General features: G+C 48.2%; 1 protein-coding gene across 2 annotated transcripts in view; it reads right to left on the reverse strand.

Annotated features, from left to right (window-relative positions):
• DNAH7 (dynein axonemal heavy chain 7) overlaps positions 1-24,781 on the reverse strand; it is a 918,640-nt gene that overhangs the window by 295,561 nt on the left and 598,298 nt on the right. For both annotated transcript variants that reach the window (XM_083153498.1, XM_083153497.1), the window contains one exon: positions 3,814-3,969. In XM_083153498.1, the coding sequence (XP_083009624.1) occupies positions 3,814-3,969 (156 nt within the window). The remainder of the gene's footprint in view (positions 1-3,813; positions 3,970-24,781) is intronic.

Below are 24,781 nucleotides of genomic sequence, written 5' to 3' on the forward strand. Positions count from 1 at the left end.
CATATAAGATAACATCTAAGCTTTATAGCCTATTATTACAGGGAGATGGTGATGAGCTGGGTAACTTAAGGGAGAAATGGGAGGGAGATGTGGGACAAATTGGACTAGAGGAATGGAGAAAAGCACTGACGGCCATACCTAAAGCAACTAACTCCGTTAGAGTACAACAAGTACAACTATATATTCTACACCGCGCATATATGACGATGCCAAAGTTGCTTAAGTTTGGGGGTAGAGCAACGGATCGGTGCCCGAAATGTCACGTTATGGTCGGTTCCTTTTACCATCTTATTTGGGAATGCCCGATTGTACAGGAGTTCTGGGGGAAAATCATTAAGACCCTAGGGATATGGGGTATTAAAAGGGAACTCCTCACTAGTGGGGGCTGTCTGTTAAACATTATTAATGGCAGGAATATTCCTGCAGAAGATAAACTATTTATAAATAATATGTGCTCACTTGCTAAAGTTGTAATTGCGAGGACCTGGCTGGTTAACACCGGACCTAAATTTGTAGAATGGTTAACACTAGTAGAGTACACGGTTAAACACGAAAAATTTGTGCATATTTGTAGAAAGACACCTGAGAAATTTGAGAAGATTTGGAATAGATGTTTAGACACAAAAAACACAGACTGCACTAAATTAAAGAAAATAAATATTATAAACACATAGAGTTTTTTTTTTTTTGTCAATATTGGATTGATTTAATTTGGTAGAATGGTTAATACTAGTAGAGTTCACGGTTAAACACAAAAAATTTGTGCATATTTATAGAAATACACATGAGAAATTCATAGAATAAATGTTTAGACTTAAGAAACACAGAATGCACTAAAATAAAAAAAATAATAATAATAAAGTTTATAAATATAACGTGTTCGCCAGATAGGTCCCTAAAGGTGTACAGCGAATAAGTGTGTAAAAAGGTTATATGTAAAATTGGGCCAATTGGACCAGCATGGGAAGCAGGCCAGTGACAGAGAGGCTTTAGAGAGGGAATTATGTCTGGTGGGTGGGTAATAGAGGATGGGTGTTCTCTGAAATGCGGTCACAATCTGTTTTAGCCTGGGACTATAGCAATTGTAAAGCAGGGATTGCTAAGCGGGTCAGCCACATAAGTATGAAATAAGGGATGGATGGGTTTTGTATTGTTGATGTTGGATATTGTATATTGTTTTGTGAATGTCTTGTCTTTTTATATGCTGAAATAATAAAAAATTAAAAAAATAAAAAATAAAATGGCTGAAGATTCAGAACAGTGCTGGAAGAGTGATTTCTTATAGAATTTTTTTTTTATTTTATAAGCTTAAGAATGCGATGTTGACAGTACACAGAGCAAGGACATCCGGCTAGTCTCCACAAACGTATCAACAATATAAGAACAGGGCCACATATGGGTAGACCCCAAGGCCCCTGAATCTTCCCCTAGTAACAAGGAAGTTGGGTTAATTATGACATCATGATTGAAAGCAGAGCTTGCCAATAAGACTCAATGCTTATGAGTAATTAATTATGTGATTAAGGTTTAAATATCAGAGTTAGAGAAGGAAGGGGCAGGCAGTTGAGGAAGAACAGGCAAGCAGGGGGCTGGAGGTAACTATGAAATGAGGTTTAATGGCTGATCACTGTCCCTGATAGGTTTCCATTTTGATTTGATCTAGAATTACTGTTTAAGTTTTAACTAATCAATGTTATGTTGCCTGTGTTAGTCTGCATTTGCAAATACCTGTAATTAAGCTTATTTACAAGTAAAGCATTGTCATACATTTTTTTTACAAGTTTGTGTTGGTGTGCAATTATTTCTGCGTTTGCCATTATATTTAAGGGTTATAAAGTAATTTTCCATAACTAGGTGTTGTCACAATACAACAGGACATGTAATTATATGGACTGAGCACGATTATAAATAATTATTTATTGTTGTTGCTCAAATAGTTTAGTTATATCACTCAGGTGCATGAAAGGGAGGGATAATACTGAGTAAGAGAAATATAGGTACTTATGTAGTATCTGGGCTGCCGATTTTGTGATTGTATGCCTTACCTTAAGGCATACAATCAGATGCGATTCGATGCGATGCGATTCGATGCGATTTTGCATAGGATTCAATGTTAAGAAGGTCCTGTTCATTTCCCCACTATCCAAGTGGGCATAGAGTTGATTTTATATAGCGTGGCAAGCGCAGCGAGCCACCGAGCCCGAAGCGTGGCGAGCGAAGCGAGCCCCGCGAGGGGACGCATATTTCTTAAAAAGTATTCTGTGTCCCCTCGCGGGGCTCGCTACGCTCGCCACGCTTCGGGCTCGGTGGCTCGCTACGCTCGCCACAGGTTTATATCCAACTCCATGCCCACTTGGTTAGTGGGGAAAGGAAAAGGACCCCTTTTTCCCATTGAATTCTATGTTAAAATGGACTCAGACCATTTTAACATTGAATCCTATGGAAAAATCTTGACCATCGCATCGCATACGATTTGGTCGCATGCGATGCGATACGATGCGATGCGATCCGATTTCTAAATCGGAAGCCCAGATACTACATAAGTACCGAAATATATATTGTTACCATCAGCACATTGAATGATATCAGTAACCAGATTAAATACTGCACTACTGTATATGATAATATCATTCAGAGCTCTTGGTTACATGTATTTGTAAATATATGAATAAGCCCCCAAGCCATCATCAAGGCTTCTCTTTGTATTGGGGGACCCAAATGCTTTATCTGGGTGTGGGGTGCTGCACCTCAAAAATCAGCATAAGCCATAACCTGTTGCATTTCAGTCAAACATCCTACCTAGTGAGCTATAATCCTTCATAAAAACTATGACATTTTTTACTACTATATATGAAGCTACAACAAAACTAAAAATGTAATTGCAATTGAGCAGATCTGTAGTGTGCATATCCAATACCATGCAGCTACACACTACATACATCTGCTCAACTGCATTGCTGATCATTTCTTCACAAGGTAAAAGGGAGCATCAAATAATTATAATTCTCAAGCTTCATATGCAAAGGCAGATAGCTCAGTGAATAGTGTCTGACTGCAATGCAACATGTGATGGGTTAGAATCCTGTATATATCAGCATTTTGAAATGTAATCAAAAACAGTGTGACAAAATAACAAAGAGTTCACTAATTTAAGATCATGAATGTTGTATATGTATAGGTGTCATAAGGGGTAGAGGAAGGAGAGAGGGGCGGTGAGGATATGCAGGGCTCTCAAATAGGAGAGAAGCTACAATTGAAAGTAAAACTGATAATTGATAAATGCAATGCCACCAACAGTGCCCAAACCTGCAGCACTATGGGGGTTATTGTGATTCACTCGGAAAGGCACAATCACTCTCTAATGGACAAAACCATATGCACTGCAGGTGGGACTGATGTAACATGTGCGAGAGAGTTAGATTTGGGTGTGGGTGTACTTCAAACTGATATCTATATTGAAGTGTAAAAATAAAGCAGCCAGTATTTACCCTGCACAAACACAATAAAACACCCAAATCTAACTCTCTCTGCACATGTTACATCAGCCCCACCTGCAGTGCATATGGTTTTGGTCCATTAGAGAGTGATTGTGCCTTTCCGAGTGTATCAGAATAACCCCAATGTGCAGTGGCATACTCTGCCCTGAGTGTGTAAAACATAACAAACCACAGTTTATATAAGCAAAACTGGTACTGTGCCTAGAAAGGGCAAACAATTGGCACTTATGCATACAAATGTTAACTATATTATGACAAGTACTGTAATATTTATTAATGCACAGTATAGAACAGTTAAACAGATATATAATGTTACCATTTTTTTCCCCAGTGGAGGACCATAAACACCTTTTCTTCTCTTATCAACCTTGGACATTATAATGCTTTGAGTTTGTGCTGCAGATGTTTGGGCCGAGAAGTTGATCATCAGAGGTTTGTAGATTTCTTTATCCAAATTATTTAGCAAGAAATCCTATAAGAAGATATTTAAAAAGTGAAAAAAAAATTTGGGGAGACTTTCATTTAAGTAGGTTATAACAGTAATGCTGGGTACACACCAAAACGATTTGGATTGGATGCAAATCGTATGCAAATCGGATCGTACGATTTGCATACGATCTGATCCCCTCTGTATTCAGATGAATGGATCTTTTACAGATCCTACCTGCAGCAGGTAGGATTGGATTCGGATCCAATTCAGATCCAACCAAACGATTATGACCAAATCTGCATCCAATCTGCATCCAATCAGTCTGAATTGGATCCAGATTGATGGGATTGTGCCAAAATCGTTTTGGTGTGTACCCAGCATTAGTGCGTACAGCACAGGATCTCCAGACCAGCAGCATAACACACAGCAAATTATGTTGCCCTGACAGCATGACGTTGCTTAAGCAGCCTGCGGGAGGAGCAGGATGCCAGGGTATTGTGAAAATAGGAAGCAAATTAAGGCATTTGGTAAGTTAAAACCATTGCAGTATCTGGTTTCGGTTGTTAGGTTAATAGCCAACAAGTCAACCACTATTGATCGACAGACAAAAAAGTCAGCCTGGTCAAAAGGTCAAGATGCACTAGGTCAATATTAACAAAAGGTTGGCACAAGCAACTGGTCGACTATTGGACTACAATTGGGATTAGTAAAGTCTGTCGAGCAAAGCATGTTCGAAGCACTGCGAGTCATGTGAGGGTACATGTTACACTAATTGGGGGTCAATGTTGATATATGTGGACATGGACACAAAAAAACATGAACAATTCATGTTGACCTTTTCATGTGTTGACCATTTACATGTGGTGACTTTCTGTCCATGTCACCTTTTCCTGGGTCAAGCTTTTCACCGTCAATTAATAGTGGTCGACCTAATGACCCACACCAACAGTAACACAGTAAAAAATACTGTAGTAAATAAAATGTATTATGACAGACAAATAATGTACAGTCATTTCAACAACATAATGCACACATTATTTTTCTGTTTGCTAAAAGTAAATACACATTTGTATCAGATAGATGACTAGGGTCATAACTGCCAGAAGCAATGGTGTTGCATGTGTCCGGGCTAAAAGCCCTGAAAGGGCTCCTGCATGTACAGCAGCACCTGTGCGGTTCACAGTGGGATCCAAGTGTGACCGCTGATCTTTGGCCAGAGATCTAACTGGCTCTGCACTGCTAACACCTGCAATAGGGGATAGAGCAGTTCCTGCCTGGTAGCACTCAGCGTGTGCTAGTGATGGTGCACACGTTGCTGCTGACAGGGCCGGCAACAGAAATCTTGGGGCCCGATACCAAAATATGTCTGAGGCCCCCCCTATATATATATATATATATATATATATATATATATATATATATATACACACACACACATACAATTTAGGTAGTTTTGTAACAGTTGGCAAAACTACAACTGCCAGGGAGGGATGGGGGGGGGGGGGGCGGATCCACTCTCAGCATGGCAACCTTCACAGCACAATACCCCTTCCCATCACAGAACAGCACCCCTCACCCATTACAGCACCCTCTTCCATCACAGCACCTCTTTCCCATCACAACACAGCACCCACCGCCCATTCTAGCACGTCTCCCACCAAAGCATCCCTTTCCCTTCACAGAACCCACTCCGATCACAGCACTGCACCCTATCTTACCACAGCGCTCCTCACCCATTTCAGTACACTTCCATTAGCTCCCCTTACATTACAATTCCCCTTTTTGAACTACCCTCATAGAAAACCACACAACACTTACCCTATTAGCACAGCACACCTCTGTGGCGGCAGGGCGGGCTGTGCCTGTGGTCTCCTTTCTGCAGCCTGCAGGCTGCACAATCAAACAGGCATCACAGCCCGCACTGAATCTACAGCGTTAGCGGCTGTAATGGCTGTCACAGCGGGCACCATGGCCGCGGATCCGATCCACAGCAAAGATCCGCTCCACTCCCTTCGCCACCGCGCAACCTCCCATCTGGCTGCATCCACGCCGCAGCAGAGATACGATCCGTCCCCCCTCGCCACCGTGCAACATCCCATCCTTCCCGCATCCACTCCACAGAAAAGTAAGTAAGGTGGGATGCGGCGCAGAAGGCTGCTGGCTGACACAGACTGCCAGTGTGCCCAGGGCCTTGGCGGTGTTATACCACTTCAGTGCTGCCCTATTTTATGTGCCACTGCCTTTGATCACTGGGGCCCCTCCGACCCTCGAGGCCCGGGTCAAGTGTCCTCTTTGACACCCCCCTGTCGCCGGGCCTGGCTGCTGGACCGAGAGATGGAACCTATAGGTGAACACTGATTCTACATACAGCAGACGGTTGAATCACGTAAGTCTGACCCTGGTCCACTGGCTGTCATGCCTTTCTTTTAAGGGGTGGTACCAAACTCCAACTTGCATCTAGGGGACTGGGATAAGCCTATGCCTTTGCAGCTAACCGGGATGTGAAGAAATGTGAAAAATAATTTAAAAGTAGTTTTGCATGTTAATTTCCTATCTGCCCCGAGAAATAAAAAAGATCCCTATGTACTTGTTTAGTTTCACGGCGGCAGCATGGCCGCACGCTACTTCCGGGTCTGTGTCCCCATGCGGGGCTGGCTGCGCTCGCCCATGCTGCAGGCTTGGTGGCTCGCTATACTATCTAAAATCAACTCCATGCCAACGTGGATAGTGGGGGTATGAACCGTCCCTGTTGGCATGGAGTTTATTTTAGAAAATGTGGCGAGCGCGAGGGGACGCTGACCCGGAAGTAGCGCACGGCCATGCTGCCGCCATGAAACTAAACATGTACCGATTCCTATTATTCAGGCATGTCATTTTACATACTATGGCCCTCCAACTGTTGTGAAACTACATATCCCAGCATGCTTTCCAATGGTTTTAGCATTACCTAATAGCAAAACTGTGGCAAGGCATGATGGGACTTGTAGTTTCACAACATCTGGAGGGCCATAGTTTGGACATGATTATAATTAATACTTTAACTGTACCAATATTTTCAACAGCTATAAAATAGGTTAGAAGAGAAATAGAGATGTTTTAATAATGATTCAAAAGCAAAAAGCAAAAACTTTTTTTTATACAAACACATAGGAACCGTAGAAGTAATGAAATGAAATACTTGGGACAATGTATAGTGGGGGAATGGCCACTGGATTTGTGGGGGTGCCGAGACGGTCGAAATGTTACTTTACGCTGTTTATAGGTGCACAAAGCCAGGCCATTTTATACGCCAGAAACTTTGGGGATAATGTCCCTGACCTCACCAAAAACCAAAATAGCTATCTGCCATTGGCAGAGACATCCTTCAAATTAAACCAACTAAAACAACAAGGTCCTACCCATCTCTAGTAAAGTACAGCTTTAATATGGCACAGTGGGCTTGAATGTCAAATGAGCAGATGCGTATGTGTGACTGTCTGGGTGCTGGGGTTAAAATATAGGGCCTTATTCTGGTTGGTGCGGTAATGTCCACGTGCGTTCGTGCCGCCGATGTTTTGTGTCTGCGCATGTGCAGAGGCGTCTCTGCGCATGTGCGAATGGAACGCACGTCCAAATTCCGCATGAAATGTGTACACTACGAACAGGGGGTGGAGAGGGGCGTGAAGGGCTGTTTGGGCTCATTACCATATGTTTACACCCCGCGTTTCATGGGCGTTCCCATGAAAACGCTGGGCGTACGTATGGTAATGCGGCCGTGACGCACGTGTAGGGGGTGGACATATGACATTGCCGGATGTCAGCTGCCCGCCCAGATCCCTGCTTTTGCACGGAGAAATGCCCGTGTGGTCTGAGGTTGCGGGAGCTGGCGGACCACTCGGTCCTGCATTCAATGGTCTGCGACCATTGAATGATGGGGGAGGTTCCAAGAGATGGAGGAGGTGTATCCATGAGAAATCCACTCGTGCTCCGTGCAGTCAGCGGCTTACCGCATTCGGACGGAGTGAGCGATCCGTACGAAAGGCGGGGTTTAGGACGCACTGTCCTACCCGCATATTCGGCTCCGTCCGCACCGACCAGAATAAGGCCCATAGTGTTTATTTAAGGCACATGTGCTAGCAGTATTGCCCAAAATTGCTGGGAATGCTGCATGACAGCACCAAAACAAGGGGATGGGATTGCATAAAACACAGGGCAGCGAGCAAGTATACATCTGCCATTGAAAAAGCCCCTACTAAAAGGATGAAATGCATTTGGCCATCATTTTTTCACCATACATTAACTCCTTCATGGCTATGCAATCAAACTATTGCACTTGGAACAGTAATAAACTTGGAACTTTATAAATATATATTGCTGTGTTACTGTTACTGACTGCAATCTCTTAAGTATTATTAAATCAGTCCAAATAAATATAAATATACAGCTTTGTACACATTGTAAAACCATGATGAACTGCAGGAGGTGTGTATTTGGATTGTGCAGATTGTAATAACTTGGGTACAGACTGTACCCAAGTGTGGTGCACACTTCTTCTCCGCGGCTGCACCATCTTCCCAGTGACATCATCAGGGGAGATGGTGTTGTGCAGTAAAAGCACTGAGCCTGAAAATTTGCTCTCTTGTGCACGTGCCATTTTTCTAAGTCTTGTTACTGGGCAGCCAGTCCTATGCCCCAGTGCCAGTGATAGCTTCATGTTGTAAGTCTGTTGCTGTGGTGTATGCTGAGTATTGTAAGGATCCTAATTTATCATCTTTCCTAAATTCTGTACCTGGTTGGGTGCAAGTTACAGCATTTTGCTTTTAATACATAGTTGCCTACCTTTTAGATTTCCTCTCTGGGAGAAGCCTTAACAGACATGGTGGGGGTTGCAGGGGAGAGGCTGATGTCATGAAGCCCCACCCCCATTCCACAAAAACGTTGTGATTCGCAGGTCCGTGAAGACGGGGCAGGGCTTAAATGACGCAAAATGCCACACTTTTTGTAATTTTATCCCCGCCCCTCCCCCGTACAGCGCAAAATCCAGCAGTTGTAGTTGCGGGTGCCTGGGCTCCGAAAAAACTGCGGGAGACTTGCCCACCATCCTGTGGGGCCGGGAGGGGGACCCGATTTTTGGGAGACTCTTAGCCATTTCGGGAGAGTAGGCAAGCCTGTTTTAATATTGTTCTTGGATATTAATAAATATATGTACTTTTACCTTGGACTTTTTAATAAATTGTTACCAACTCATCATGATCTGAGTAGAGTGGTGTTGGAACATTTCTTAAAGATCTTACTACATTTATTTATTAACAGTTTCTTACATAGCGCATACATATTCCGCAACACTTTACAGAGAATATTTGAACATTCACCTCAGTCCCTGCCCCAGTGGAGCTTACAATCTATATTCCCCACTACATATACATGCATACACGGACATTCTAGGGTTAGTTTTTTGGGAGCCAAATAACCTACCAGTATATTTTCGGATTGTGGAAGGAAACCGGAGTACCTGGAGGAAACCCATGCTAGTACAGGGAGAATATACAAACTCTGCACAGCACAGCCATGGTGGGAATTGAACCCATGACCTCAGCGCTGTGAGGCAGTAATGCTAACCATTACACCATCCGTACTGCCCCAGCTATTCCCACCAAAATTGGATCCCAGAACGAGGCAAAACGGTATAATCTTGCTGTTGAATTCTCGCAAGGTCCGGACCCTATATAAAACTCTGAACGGCTCAACGCCATTCCATTGCATGAGGTGTAGTCCTGTCCTGTGTAGGGTGGTGTGGGGTTTAATCATGTCACTGTGTGGTGCTGGCATCATGTGTGTTACAAACCGCTGTTGTGGCCAGGGCCGGACTCGGTCCAGAAATAGGCACTGGCATTTTTGAGCACACAGGCCCACCAGCAGCAGACGGGACCCTTGCGCGGCGAAGCCGCGCAGTGAAAAGCGGGTGTGACCCCATGGAAAAGAGGTGTGGCATCACAAAAAGGAGGCATTACACATTATGGAACAAACCATTATGCCCATTACGCATTATGGAATACATCATTATGCCATTATACATTGCCGCACACTGTGTTGCCCATTACATATTATGACACACACCATAATGCCCATTACACATTATGCCACGGCTTGACAAATTTTTGTAAAATAGGGACAATAAGGACAGTGCGCGCCGAAGGCATGCGCCAAAACTTTACACCGTAATGCCTTTTACACGTCACACAGCCATAGTATACCACATGCCCTACTGCCCATTACACGTTATACCACACACTGTAACGCCTCAAATAGTAATACCAATTACATATTAGGCCCCACACCGTAATGCCAATTACCTATTACGTCCCACACTGTAATGCCAATTACCTATTAATTCCCACACTGTAATGCCAATTACTTATTACGCCCCACACCGAATTGCCTATTACACATTGACACACTGGGGGAAATTTACTAAAGGAAATTTGTAAAAAATAGGTGTATTTGTATCCAGAAATACACTTATTTTTGACAATTACTATCCCGAAAGAACGGCAATTCCTATTCGTATTGATGTGCTATCAATATGGATACGAATTGCCGTATTTTCGGGATAGTAAATGTCAAAAATAAGTGTATTTCTGGATACAAATACACCTATTTTTTTTACAAATTTCCTTTTGTAAATTTCCCCCACTGTGTCAAGTACATGCTGCATCAGTTTTGCTATGGAGCAGGTATGCACCTTTGGGAAATGGCAGCACGTGGTGTAGGCAGTTTTCAGGTGCGGCCCTGAAGTTAGGCCTACATACTGTCTGGGCCAAGGAATGTGGCAGTACCTGTGGGGACCATTACAAAGTAAACAGTAAGATCTCCGTGCACTTAGATAGGTTTCCTATCCAGACCTCCTCCTCTCCCTCTCCATGCAACTTCTCATACAAAAAGTTTTCTATTAAAATGCACATATACTTGATACACTCCTTTAAACCTAAAAGGACCCCATATAACGTATACAGTACAAAGGGTATCCTTATTTACTTAAAATAGTACTTTAAATGGAGACATAGAATGCTTACTCTGAGTAGCACAGCATCAGGCACTCTTGTCCTTGTCACCTCCCTCTGTTTCCAGGGCATCAGGAGCAAAGGAGCATTAAGATTTCATCTCCTCATTCTCTTATTGACAGCATGACGGATTGGACAGTGGGAAGAAAGGGGAGGGGGGAGTGTACTGTGCAAAGGCTACTGCTAAAGCTAGACACAGCCAGTGTGTGATCACAACACACTGACAGCTCTTCCCCCCTCTGTGGTCTGTTAAGCTCTGCTCCCTCACAGAGCTCCGTGGTGTGTCCAGCAGCAGGGCACGGTAGAGTGACTTTCACTGACAGCAGGGAAGCAGGCAGAGGATTCTTCCCAGCTGTCAGTTATTTGCACTGACAATGCAGCTGCAGCCCCGGTGCTGCATAACAGCATGGACCTGCGGGCACACGGCACCTTGCCCAGCCCACTACTGTATGTAGGTGATGGGCAGAGGGGGGGGGGGGGAGAAGCTCATTGTGTGGCTGGGCAGAGGAGGGACAGTGTTGTAGCTGCCGTGCGGAGGGCGGAAGGAGGCACCAGGCAGCATCCGGCCAGCATAGGGCAGGGGGCGGCTGTGAGTCATCAGGAGTGCCTGTACACCCCCGTGCGCACGCCTATGATGGCGTCAATATGCTAATGATGCGGGGGGAGCGATGTAGCGCACAATGAAGCCCAGGAGGCTTCAGCGGTGCTACTGCAGTGTTCTCTTAAAATTGGCCCATAAGGCCATCGGCCCTTCTGGCATTTGCCAGAAGGGCCAGATGGCCAGTCCAGCCCTGTGTCTCCTGATTGAAGCTGCACAGGTGTCCGTGAGTTTCTTGATACACACACATCTACATGGTGTCAGAAGCGGGATCAACATGGCACATGGGCTGAGGAAGATTGACCCGTTGATTTTCGACAAACAAATCGCTGACAACTGGCTCCGTGGCATGTGTACTGCATCGCGGGCTTATCAGACAAGTCAAAGAAGGTACAGGCATACACGCTGCTGAACCTCGCAGGCACAGACGCCGTGGACAAATCAGAGGCATTCATCTACGCAGATACAGAGAGCAGAGAGGATCCTGAGGTCCTGCTTGCTAAGTTTGAGGAGATCTGCATGCCGGTAAAGAACGTCATTATGGACAGGCACATCTTCAACAGCACAAGGGCGACGATACAGTGCAATCATACGCCTCCACACTAAAATTACTGGCAAAGAGGTGCAACTTTGGGACACTCACGATGAACTCATCCGTGACAGAATCATGTGTGGCATTAGAAATGACAAGGTACGTGCACAGCTGCTAAGGGAGAAGGGCCTCACGCTAGAAACTGCCATAAGCATATGCATGCTCCATGAGCAGGCAGAAAAGGGCACAAGGGAGTTAAAGAAGGACGTTGAAGTATTTGTCATGGCGGCCACCGCACCCCGCTCACCCTCATGTGGGAACTGCGCAGCACAGCACCCCCCAGGCAAGCAGAACAGCCCCGCATATGATAAACGCTGCAATGCATGTGGCAAATGGAACCACTTCGCCAGGTGCTGTCGCTCCAAAGACCAGATACCCCCAAAGCAGCAGCCAGAACACAGATACAGCCACACACCCAGGCAGGTCAGCCAGGTAGACACAGAACTGGTGCACAGCCCGCACAACAGTCTGTGACAATGTCGATCACACTGATGAGAGGGGTGAAATATTTATAAAGCTCAAGACCAAACACACCAACAGAGTGGCCACAATCAAGATAGACTCAGGGGCCAAGTGCAATGTCATGTCACGCAGACGGGATGCGGTTAATTTCCCGGCGGTCGGGATCCCGGCGGTCGGAATCCCGACACTGGAATCCCGACCGCCGAAATCCCGAAACTTTCTCCCTCCGTGGGTGTCCACGACACCCATAGAGGGAGAATAAAATAGCGTGCCGAGCGTAGCGAGGCACCGGGCCCGCTGCGTGGCGAGCGCAGCGAGCCCGCAAGGGGGGGCGATCCATGTCCCCCCCTTGTCGGGATTTCGGCGGTCGGGATTCCAGTGTCGGGATTCCGACCGCCGGGATCCCGACCGCCGGGAAATCATATCGGATCCCACGCAGACAACTACGCGAGCTAGACCATACTGCACAGGACAAAATCAACCTAATAGCATATGGAGGCCAGGTCATCACCACACTTGGCACCACAAAAATACAGTTCAACCGTGCTGAATTACTTTTCCACATTGTGGACCAACAAGTTAAATCATTGCTTGGCCTCCCGGGCAGCATGAAACTGGGCCTGTTGAAACTGGGGCCTGTTGAAACTGGGGCCTGATGTACACGCTATTCAAATGACAGTCCCAGAAATGAAAAATGTCCAAGACTTATTTGATAACAGCACACTAGGAAAGCTGCCCATCACATATCATATGAGGCTGGATGATTCTATTGCCCCCACTGTTTGTGCTCCCCGCAGAGTCCCCATTGCAATGAAGGACAAAATCATTCAGGAGCTACACAGAATGACGCAGCTAGGTGTCATTGCACCAATTGAAGAAGCAAGACAATGGGTGTCTGCAATGGTAGCAGCTGCCAAAAAAGATGGGACTGTACGGTTATGCATTGATCCAGTACACCTAAACAAGGCACTTTTACGCCCCTACCACCCGCTCCGCACCATAGAGCAGGTGATTGCCGACATGCCAGGTGCAACCGTCTTTAGCACCCTGGATGCCAAATGTGGGTTTTGGCAGATCCCTCTGGACAGAGCCTCTTCCTTGCTTACTGCCTTCATGACCCCCAATGGGCGCTACGTCTTCCTCTGCATGCCCTATGGCATCACCACAGGCAGCAAAGTTTTCCAGCGATGCCTGGAGCAACTGTTCACTGGCTATCCCTGTGACATCATCATTGACGACATCCTTGTCTGGGGCCACAACAGAGAGAAGCATAATCGACGCCTCCACCAGGTACTCCAACGGGCTTGCGCCCTCAACCTCAACCCTGACAAGTGCTGTTCACTGGCTATCCCTGTGACATCATCATTGACGACATCCTCGTCTGGGGCCACAACAGAGAGAAGCATAATCAACGCCTCCACCAGGTACTCCAACGGGCTCGCGCCCTCAACCTCAACCCTGACAAGTGCAGGTTCAGAGTCACGGAGGTGGCATACGTGAGCCACATCCTCACTGACAAGGGCGTCCTGCCAGACCCAAACAAGGTCTCTGCCGTCCTGCAGATGCCCCTCAAAGCAGACAGATTGGCACTCCAGCGCTTCCTGGGGATGACCAACTACCTGTCCAAGTTTCTTCCTCAGTACAGCAATACCACTGCACCTTTGCGGCAGTTACTGCATCAGGACTCTGAATGGTGTTGGTTGGACACACAGCTGCTGTCAATCAACTAAAGACCATGCTCACACACCCGCCAGTCTTACAGTACTTCAACGTGCATGATCCTGTTGTTCTTGCTGCTGATGCTTCATAAAATGGCCTCGGGGCTGTTTGCCTCCAGCACCGCAAACCGGTAGAATTTGCATCCAGTGCCCTCACTGACACAGAGACAAGATATGCACAAATTGAAAAAGAACTGCTGGCACTTGTCTTTGCTTGCAAATGTTTTCATGATTTCATCTATGGCCGTCCTGTCGTGATTGAAACAGATCATCAACCCCTGATCACCATCCTAAAGAAACCCATACACTCTGCCTCATCCCACATACAGAGCATGATGCTTAAGCTCCAAAGGTACAATTTGGACGTTATTTACAAGCCAGGTAAAGAAATGTATATGTATGTTGCTGATGCTTTGTCCAGGGCGTTTCTGCCTTCCACTGACTTGGGCAGCCCTGAGGACGAGTTCGAGGTCATGGCTGTAGAAGTCCTTCCTACCAAATGGATGGAGGAGCTGCGTGCAGCCACCAGCACAGATGAGCTCTCCCAGCATCTTGCTGATGTCATCCTCAATGGCTGGCAACCCTCATCCAGAGACTTGCCCCACTGTCTACGTCCCTTCTTTTGCATGAGTGTTGAACTCACCATAGTTGATGGTGTCATTATGTGAGGTCACCGCTTTGTGATCCCAGCTGCTCTACAGTCCTCATACACCCAGCAGTTGCACCAGGGCCATGCAGGCCTGGAAGCCACCTAACTGCATTCTGGCCCTCTATGTATGGTGACATTGAACGGTCCGTGTCTCTTTGTGCCCCCTGCAATGCCCTGCGTCCACATCAGCCACGGGAGCCCATGCTGCTCCACGACATCCCGGACCTTCCTTGGTCCATCCTGGCGGCTGACCTATTTGAATGGAGGGGGAAGGAGTACATGGTGCTTGTGGACTCTTACTCAGGCTGGTTCGAAATCAACTACCTCACTACCACCACAAGCCTGATGGTAATATCAAAACTAAAAAGGCACTTTGCAGCACATGGCACTCTGCAGCAGCTCATCACTGATAATGCCATGCAATTCAAGAGCAGAGAGTTTGCAGAGTTTGCCAATACTTGGGACTTTCAACCTATCACCAGCAGTCCTCACTATCCACAATCCAATGGGTTGGCGGAGCGAGCAGCGGAAAAGTGTGCACGAGATGGCTCTGACATACCTAGCCCAGCTCGATTTGTGAAATATACCCAGAGACGGGTTACCCTACCCTGCACAGTGTTTGTTGGCACGGCGCACCCGTATGGTGCTCCCCATGGCAAAGCAGCTCCTGCAGCCCAGAGTGGAATCCCAAGTGAGTGATTGCATTAACAGACACAGACCGATATCAATGGTAAGAGTTTTACGGAGGATAAGGAAAAAGCAGAACTGCTAAATGGGTTCCTATCATCAGTGTTTACTAGGGGAGAGCAGGCAGTGGAACGAACATGTACCACAAATGGGAAAAACAAGTCGGATCTCAATATTGATTTCATGACCGAGGAGATATTATTGAGGCTCAGTAAAATCAAAACAAACAGATCACCTGGGCCAGATGATATTCATCCTAGGGCGGTGGTTCCCAACCTTTTTTGTCTCCCGTACCCCTTGATTAGGATTTTAGGGGGCGTGGCCTAAAAGGGGTGTGGCCTCATTTGAAGGGTGTGAGGGAGAGAGAGAGAGAGAGGGGGAGAGAGAGAGGGGGAAGAGAGGGGGAGAGAGAGAGGGGGGAGAGAGAGGGGGGGGAGAGAGAGAGGGAGAGAGAGGGAGAGAGAGAGAGGGGGAGGGGGAGAGAGCGAGCGAGAGGGGGAGAGAGAGAGGTATCCCTGTGTGTATATCTCTATACCCGCTGCCATCCCCAGTACAAGTGTAACCTACCCAACCCCACCCCCGCTAACCTGTCCCAGTAGAACAGATACATTAAAGGCAGATATGTAGAACTTGTGCTGTCAGGCAGCACAATGGGGGCAGTGGGGTAGCGATAGCTCGGGGTCTCGGGGTAAAGTCAGTCACAGTTTCAGATACAGGTCGGTGGTGCGGGGGGCTGGAGTCCCGTACCCTCCCGCAGTGCACTCTAACCTGATAGCGCTGATGGTGCTGCTTCCGTCCTTCCCACTGGTCCTATCCCACCGCTGATTAGGTTGGCGCCGTGTCCACTAAACCCCTCGGCTTCCACAGACATCAAGCCAACAGGAAGTAAAAGCCGGGAGAGAGGGATGAATACAACATCCAGCATGCACCGGGGGACGGCAGCACGCACTGAGGGGGGAGCGCAGAGAGGCTGCGGCAGGTTGGGGGAGCCTGGAGGCTTTTTTTTAGACCCCCGGATTCCGGGAGATGCGCAATGCACTCTCCTCCGCTGGCGGCGCGTCTGACTGCCGCGGCCGCCATTACAGGCCGGGCCACCGCGTACCCCCGAGCGGGGGAACGCAGACCCCCAGGGGTACGCGTACCACAGGTTGGGAACCACTGTCCTAGGGTACTAATGGAATAAAGGGAGGAACTAGTGACCCCTCTATATTACATTTTTGATCATTCACTATCATCAGGTAAGGTACCAAAAGACTGGAGAATAGCTGAGGTAGTGCCAATATTCAAAAAAGGAAAAAGGGACGACCCGGCAAATTACAGAGCTTAACATCAATAGTGGGTAAGATATTTGAAGGATTTTTAAGGGATGGTATCCAGGAATATTTAGACCTTCATAGTTTACTCAGTATTAACCAGCATGGGTTCGTGAAAAATCGTTCATGCCAAACAAATTAACTACTGTAGGTTTCTATTAGGAGGTTAGCAAAAACCTTGATAATGGAAAAGCTGTAGATGTGATCTTCCTAGATTTTGCTAAAGCTTTTGATACAGTACCACACAAGAGGTTGATAAATAAAATGGAGGACCTGGGATTAGGGGCATATATCTGCAGATGGGTAGGGAACTGGCTGTGTAATAGAAAACAGAGCGTAATTGTGAACAGTGCCATATCAAATATGATACCAGTACAAAGATCCAGCCGCGGTGTAGCAGAGCGGACGATTGGAAGGGACATCAAGGACCAGCACCACCCGGCCGGTGAGAGCAGGTAAAAGTGCACTGCGGGCGGGACGGGACGCCAGCCCCCCGCACCACTTACACCTGCACGCTTGTGACTTTGTTTCTCCCATTGACTGCCTCTCCCCACCACCAGTGTGTGTGTATTCTAACAGCACCACTGAGACCCAAACCCCCCCACCTTGACCCCTACTTGCATATCCCCAGCAACGTGCAGCAAATTGGTATACTGTCAGTGAATAAAACTTTCAGATATCTCCAACATTTTTTGTCATCATCTTTATTACACACCCTGAGCGCAGGCCCTTACTCCCCCTGTTCCATTATTATCTTTAAAGGGTAGCCCCCCTTTTTTACTGAGGACCAGCGGCTCGGGTGGTTACAGTACTGCCCACACAGGAAATAGCGCCGACCACTCTTTTCTTTACAACGTCCCGAATATAAGCCTAAGCACCTAAGTCTACATCAAAAACTGGGAAAGCTTATTGACTCGAGTGGGACCCTCACTTGAGTATAAGATGAGACGGGCATTTTCAGCAAAAAAAAATGTTCTCAAAAAGTGAGTTTATACTCGAGTATATATATGGTAGTCTTCTGAGCTAATCTTTTGGGTGAACTAGATCATAATGAAATAGTCACAAAATTAACTAGATTTCCCATCACTAAGGGGTAGGCCGCGGCAATGGCGCCAGGACCTCGTGGCAGCCTGGGGGGTCGGGCAGAGCTAGTGCCCATGGCGCAACCACCCCGGGGTGCAGCAGGGCCGCCTGGATGATACCACTGCCCAGTCCCCGCCATTGCAAACAACGGGTGTGCGGGAGGTGCAGCATCCTGGCGTGATGGTCAACGCCATGAGGCAGGCTTCGACCCCCATAAGGGGCACCACCATATTATATAGTGAGGCCGTTAGAGGCAGGGGGCGGGGTACTCCTGCCACGAGCACTGCACACCCCTCTGGCATTCCCAGACTGGCCTGCGGGGGGACGTGTGACAGGGATGTAGGGCTGGTAGTGCAGGCTACTGGGGATGTCCACCCCCCTATTGTGGGATCCCCAGTCACTCCTGTTCATCCCCGGTGACATGCCTCCTGCAGGACCGGCCAGGCGACAATGGCTGGGAAGGACCAGGCTGGTCCCTCAGTGCAGCGCTAAAGGGGGGTCTAGGGTAGTTCCCGAAAATACTTCCCCTCTGTTGGCTGACGCGGTGCAGGGCCCCTGCCACCTACTTCCTGTAAGGGAGTACAGCAGTTTATGGCCCTTCTGAATTCCTTCATGGACCACATGTCTGGGCTTTCCCCTACTAGGGCTCTGCCAGCTCCCAACCCTGCCATTTTGCCAGCCCCTGCTGAGCTGCCTGGGGTTACAGCCTCTTCACAGGTGGCGCCCGTAATTGTGTCCCCAACAAGTGCCGTGGCACGGGAGCTCAGGCCGTTTGCCACTTAGGCCTCGCAGGGCGGGCCAGCTCCTCCTCTGGTGGTTGTTCCTGGAACCTCAGCTGTCGGGACCCCTGGCATGTCCACAGAGGTGAGCCTCATGCCGGCGGCAGGCACTTCAGGTGATCAGCCCGGAATGGAGGGGCTAGCTATGCGGGCTATCGTGCCCAGGACACTGTGGTGCTATCAGGAAGGATGGCACGAGGGGGAACAGTTTAGGCTGTCTGCCCCTCATGCAGGTAAGACACCTGGTGCGGCTATGGTGGCCTTTGTCTGGAGTTTGTACTCCTTGGGGTGTTGTTGCCTCAGTACGCAGGATGCTGGCAGGGGTGTCTTTCTTTTTGTCTCTGCATGGTAGGGCGGACCCGTCCCGGTCCTTTCTGGTGTCCAGTGCGTTGCGTGGATGGCTGCGCGCCTCGCCGGCACTCCCAGACTGCAGGCGACCAATTGATTTGACATTGCTCCCAGCCTTGCTGGGTGCCCTGAGGGACATTTGCTGGCCTGACTATGAGGTCCTGTTGTTCCGAATGGCGTATGCAATGGCTTATCGTGGTGCCTTCAGGTTTGGGGAGCTGGTGGCGCTGTCAAAGCGAATGCCCTCACCACTGACCGTGGATGACCTGGTGGTCCATGTGGATTCGGTGCTATGTCACCTGCGCCGTTCCAAGACTAGCCAGGCTGGTAGGGGGCGGTGGCTGTCTTTGGTCCCATGTGCGGTGGAAGGGGTGTGCCCCGTGGCGTTGGTTACGGCCTTCGCGCAGGTGCACCCAGAACTACCTGGTGCATGGCTGATGCATGATGATGGGTCACCGCTCACCAAGTATCAGTTTTGCCACGGATTGGGATGGGCGCTGGAGGCCACGGGTCTCGATCCAAAGGAATATGGGTCGCATTCCTTTCGGATTAGGGCTGCTACCTCGGCGGCTGCGGAGGGCCGCTCCGATTCAGAGATTCAGTCTCTGGGTCGATGGCGCTCGGCAGCATTCCGTAGGTACATTCGGCCGACTTTATCTATCACTGCTCACCATGGTCGACTGGATGCATAAGCGCTCGCCAACTTCCAGTGGGGGCCTTGAGGTGTGTTTTCGCATCCGCCCGGGGGCACAATTTGTCTAGAATTACAATCTGACATGGCGTTCCTGTTAGTTTACTCCGGGCGGTGTGTTTTGTGCCTCAAGAGCTGGTCGGCCACGGTTTTTTCTTCCCTCTCTCTCTCTAACCTGGTTGGTGTGTGAGTGCTTGTTGCAATTGGGTCTCCTGCTAACTAACCTTTTGTGTGCATATTTTAATTCGATGGGACGTTAAGCCCGGGTGGATGTTGGGCCATTCCTTTGTGTACTGGGCCTCGCAGGCGGATCTTGCCTCTGATGTATGCATGTTCCCACAAGCTGGGGAGGTTAGGTGGCTAGGAGTACGGGGCATGAGGTGGTGTGCGCTGCAGGCTCAGCTGATGCGGGCCGTGAAGCAGTTTGGGGTCCCGGAGGTCGTTATATTCCACTTAGGCGGGAATGACCTTGGGCGAGGATCCGCTCTGGAGCTGCGCTCCGTGATTATCCGGGACCTCCGCATCATTGCCCAGTTTTTGCCATCTTGTGTGTTAGTGTGGTCCTCCATGTTCTCAAGGAGAGTTTGGAGGAACGCTAGATTGTGCCCCCGCCTGGAGCGTTCACCTAAGAAGGTGAACGCTGCGGTTGAACGATACCTGCTAGTTAACGGCGGGGGTGTCATTCGCCATGACGCCATCGACTTCCAGCGTCCAGAGCTGTACAGAAGCGATGGCGTTCAGTTGAGCACAGAGGACGTGGCTCTGTTTTTAGGCGACAATTTTTCATGTTTATCTTCAAGGTGCTGAGCGTTATTAGTGGTGGCGGTGGCTGCGGCCTAGGGCCTGGCAGTGGCGGTAAAGAACGGTCATTCTTTAAGAACTCTGTGTGTGTGTAGGTAGTGGGGTGCACTCTCCCTCGACATCGATTGTCATGGGCCATGATTTTGTCCGGGGGATGGCCGTCACCACCAGGCCGGGTGGCTGACCAGGGAGAGTGATCACCAGCGATGTATGTATGCATAGTGATCTTTAACCCCACCTTTCCTATAGTGACCGTTCTTTAGTGCCGCCACCATTTATAGTCATAGTTTTAGTTGTCAAAATAAATTTGACATTCTTTTGAAACGCCAGCACTTTGTGTCCGTGTCTTATTTTAGGTTAAGTTATTTAAGTTTAGAGTTAAGGTTGTGTTTAGGTTTGTCAACAGACAAGGTGTAAACCGGGAGGATACCCGATGGTGAGTTTAAGAAACACAGAGGGCTGATTAAGCCTGAACGGGCATAAACCACTGAGGGTTCTTCACAGGTTACACAGTGCTGTTGGTCACATGTATGTTAATGAGGATGGGCACAAGGCCTATCAGAGCAGGGGGAGGGTTCTAGACAGGGTAGGAAGGGATCACGAGTTATAGTGATAAACTCTCTGTCTGAAGAAGCCCCACCCACCCTGCCCACTTTCTCTTCTTCTCCGGCGGCGGTAAAGAAGGTCATTCTTTAAGAACTCTGTGTGTGTGTAGGTAGTGGGGTGCACTCTCCCTCGACATCAATTGTCATGGGCCATGATTTTGTCCGGGGGATGGCCATCACCACCAGGCCGGGTGGCTGACCAGGGAGAGTGATCACCAGCGATGTATGTATGCATAGTGATCTTTAACCCCACCTTTCCTATAGTGACCGTTCTTTAGTGCCGCCACCATTTATAGTCATAGTTTTAGTTGTCAAAATAAATTTGACATTCTTTTGAAACGCCAGCACTTTGTGTCCGTGTCTTATTTTAGGTTAAGTTATTTAAGTTTAGAGTTAAGGTTGTGTTTAGGTTTGTCAACAGACAAGGTGTAAACCGGGAGGATACCCGATGGTGAGTTTATGTTGCTTCCTACTAATGGGCCCCTTGTTAAATAACAAAAACATCAAAGGAATAATCATAGAACTATAAGAGAAGAGTGTTTGGGGTCACAGTCAGATCATACTGTACTTTAAAATGTCCAACTTGTAAATAAGATCTGTAATGACTCAAAATGTCAGTGGTTTGCAAGATGTATTGCTAGAATTAAAGGTACAAAAGGAAATCTAATATTCTCTGCTAATAACCTGTGCTGTATGGTTATGGTATGCTAGGTCAACACCTATTAATGGTTGACATACCCATGGTCGACAGGGTCTAAAGGTCGACACAAGCTTTAGGTTGACCATGGGAAGGTCGACAGTCAAAAGGACGAAACAAGGTTTTCACTTTTTTTTTTGTCCCGTATGTCGACACAGTTGACATGGACACTAAATAAGTGCTCCGCGTCCCCTCACATGGCTTGCTGCGCTCACCATGCTTTGGGCTCGCCATGCTTTTGGGTGTGGATCATTTGGTCGACCATAAGTTGGTCTACAGTTATTCGGTCGACACCATTAGGTCGACATGCTGAAAGGTCGACATGGGTTTAGGTCAATATGGGTCTAGGCTGACATGGGTCTAGGTCGACAGGGGACACAAGCATTAGGTCGACATGGGCAAGGTCGACAGTCAAAAGGTCAACATGGGGTTTTTCTTTTTTTACCCGTATGTCAACACAGTCGACATGGGCACTGAAACATAGCACCGCGTCACCTCACTGCGATCGCCATGCTTCAGGCAATATTTTATTTTCCCACCATTCCCACCATGGATGGTAAGGCATGAAATACCGCCTGTCGGCACATGTCGGCTCAAAAAACACTGAAAATGTTGACCTTCTGACTTTCAACCTTGCTCATTTCATCCTAATGCTTGTGTCAAACTAATGACCTATCGCCCTACACCCATGTCGACCTAGACCCATGTCGACCTAGACCCATGTCGACCTAGACCCATGTCGACCTAATGACTGTCGATCTAATGCTTGTCGACCTAATGACCGTTTCCCATTTATTTGCATAGTATTGTACTGTTCTTTTTCCTGGTGCACAGTTGTTGGGTCTCAATCAAACACTGAGGGTGACATTTATTAGAGATCGATGGTGGGTTTTTGGCGATTTTTATCGCATAAACGGCCGTTTTTTCATTTCTTTCCCAAATCGATTTTTTAATGGGTGGCGATTTGCGGCATAAATCGCACTTTTTGCCGCGAAATCGCACTTTTTGCCGCGAAATCGCACTTTCTAAAAGTGCGATTTTTTTTAACTCCAGAATTCGCATCCAGATGTTTTATCCATTGAAAAAGATACAAATCGCATTTTTAATGAGATGCGAATTTGGAAATCGCCACAAAAAATGGTCTAAAGTTCCAAAAAAAAATAGACCTGATCCTGACTGGCGGTTTGGTCAGAAACATGGCGATTTTGTCAGAACCATGCACAGATCATTGTGATCTGTGTATGGTTCTTTGTTAAAATATGTGTAAAAGTAAAAAAAAAAAATGGCGTGAGGTCCCCCCTCCTGTACATAACCAGCCCCGGGCTCATTGAGCCGGACCTGGTTCCAAAAATACGGGGGACAAAAAATCTGGGGGTCCCCCGTATTTTGAAACCAGCACCGGGTTTCAACAGCCCGCAGTGTCATGCCACAGCCGGGGGACACTTTTTACACAAGGTCCCCCGGCCGTACCATGAGCACCGTGGCTGGTCAGCCTTGGACGGGGTACCTGGAGGAGTGGGGACCCCCCCAATAAAGGGGTCCCCCCCCCAGGCTTCACCCGTCCAGGGCTGAAGCCCGGGGCTGTCACCGGCGTCTCTCTGCAGCAGAGCCGGACAGCCTGCACTGACAGCGGGCTGACCGGCTTCCTCCGATGCAGCGAACAGCTTCTGTCGCACTGTCCCAGCGCGACACAGGCTGAGAGCGTGATTGGGCGATGCGTCTCCATGGAGACGCATAGCTCAGTCCTGATTGGCTGAGCTATGCGTCTCCATGGAGACACATAAGCCGGAGACGCTCTCAGCCTGTGTCGCGCTGGGACAGCGCGACAGAAGCTGTTCGCTGCATCGGAGGAAGCCGGTCAGCCCGCTGTCAGTGCGGGCTGTCCGGCTCTGCTGCAAAGAGACCAGCGCTGGATCCTGGATCGGTATGTATAGCGGTGTAAAAGTGAGGTGTTTGTGTGTGTGTGTGTATTAAAGTTATACTTTTCTGTGTGTGTGCTTTATTTTAACATTCTTTTTACAGGTGGACTACTAGTCCCAGCGGGCCCATTAATGCCCCGCATGCTGGGACTTGTGGTTCTCCAAGTCCCAGCCTGCGGGGGAGGTCTGCTGGCACTTGCAGTTCTCCTGTATTAAGCAATGTTAGGAATGAGAATTTAACCCTATCAGGCCGGCGTCCAATGGCCAGGGACGCCGGTGACAGCCCTGGGCTTCAGCCCTGGACGGGTGAAGCCTGGGGGGGGGGACCCCTTTATTGGGGGGGTCCCCACTCCTCCAGGTACCCCGTCCAAGGCTGACCAGCCACGGTGCTCATGGTACGGCCGGGGGACCTTGTGTAAAAAGTGTCCCCCGGCTGTGGCATGACACTGCGGGCTGTTGGAGCCCGGTGCTGGTTTCAAAATACGGGGGACCCCCAGATTTTTTGTCCCCCGTATTTTTAGAACCAGGACTGGTCCAAGAGTCCAGGGCTGGTTTCAGAAATACGGGGGACCCCTACGCTTTTTGTCCCCCGTATTTTTGGAACCATGTCCGGCTCAATGAGCCCGGGGCTGGTTATGTACAGGAGGGGGGACCTCACGCCAATTTTATTTTATTTTTTTCAATCACAAAATCGCACATTTAAAAAAAATCAAACCTTTTCATGACAAAAAAATCGCACTTTTCATCCCGAAAATCGCCCTACATCGCACTTACTCGCACTTTTCATGCCGGAATACACACCTCATTAAATATTCGCTTTGTGGAAAAAAATGCGATTTTAAAAAACGGCGATAAAGGGCGATTTGAGCAAA

This window comes from Crinia signifera, chromosome 7 (assembly GCF_055691185.1).
Source record: "Crinia signifera chromosome 7, ASM5569118v1, whole genome shotgun sequence".
In the NCBI taxonomy this organism is placed as follows: Eukaryota; Metazoa; Chordata; class Amphibia; order Anura; family Myobatrachidae; genus Crinia; species Crinia signifera.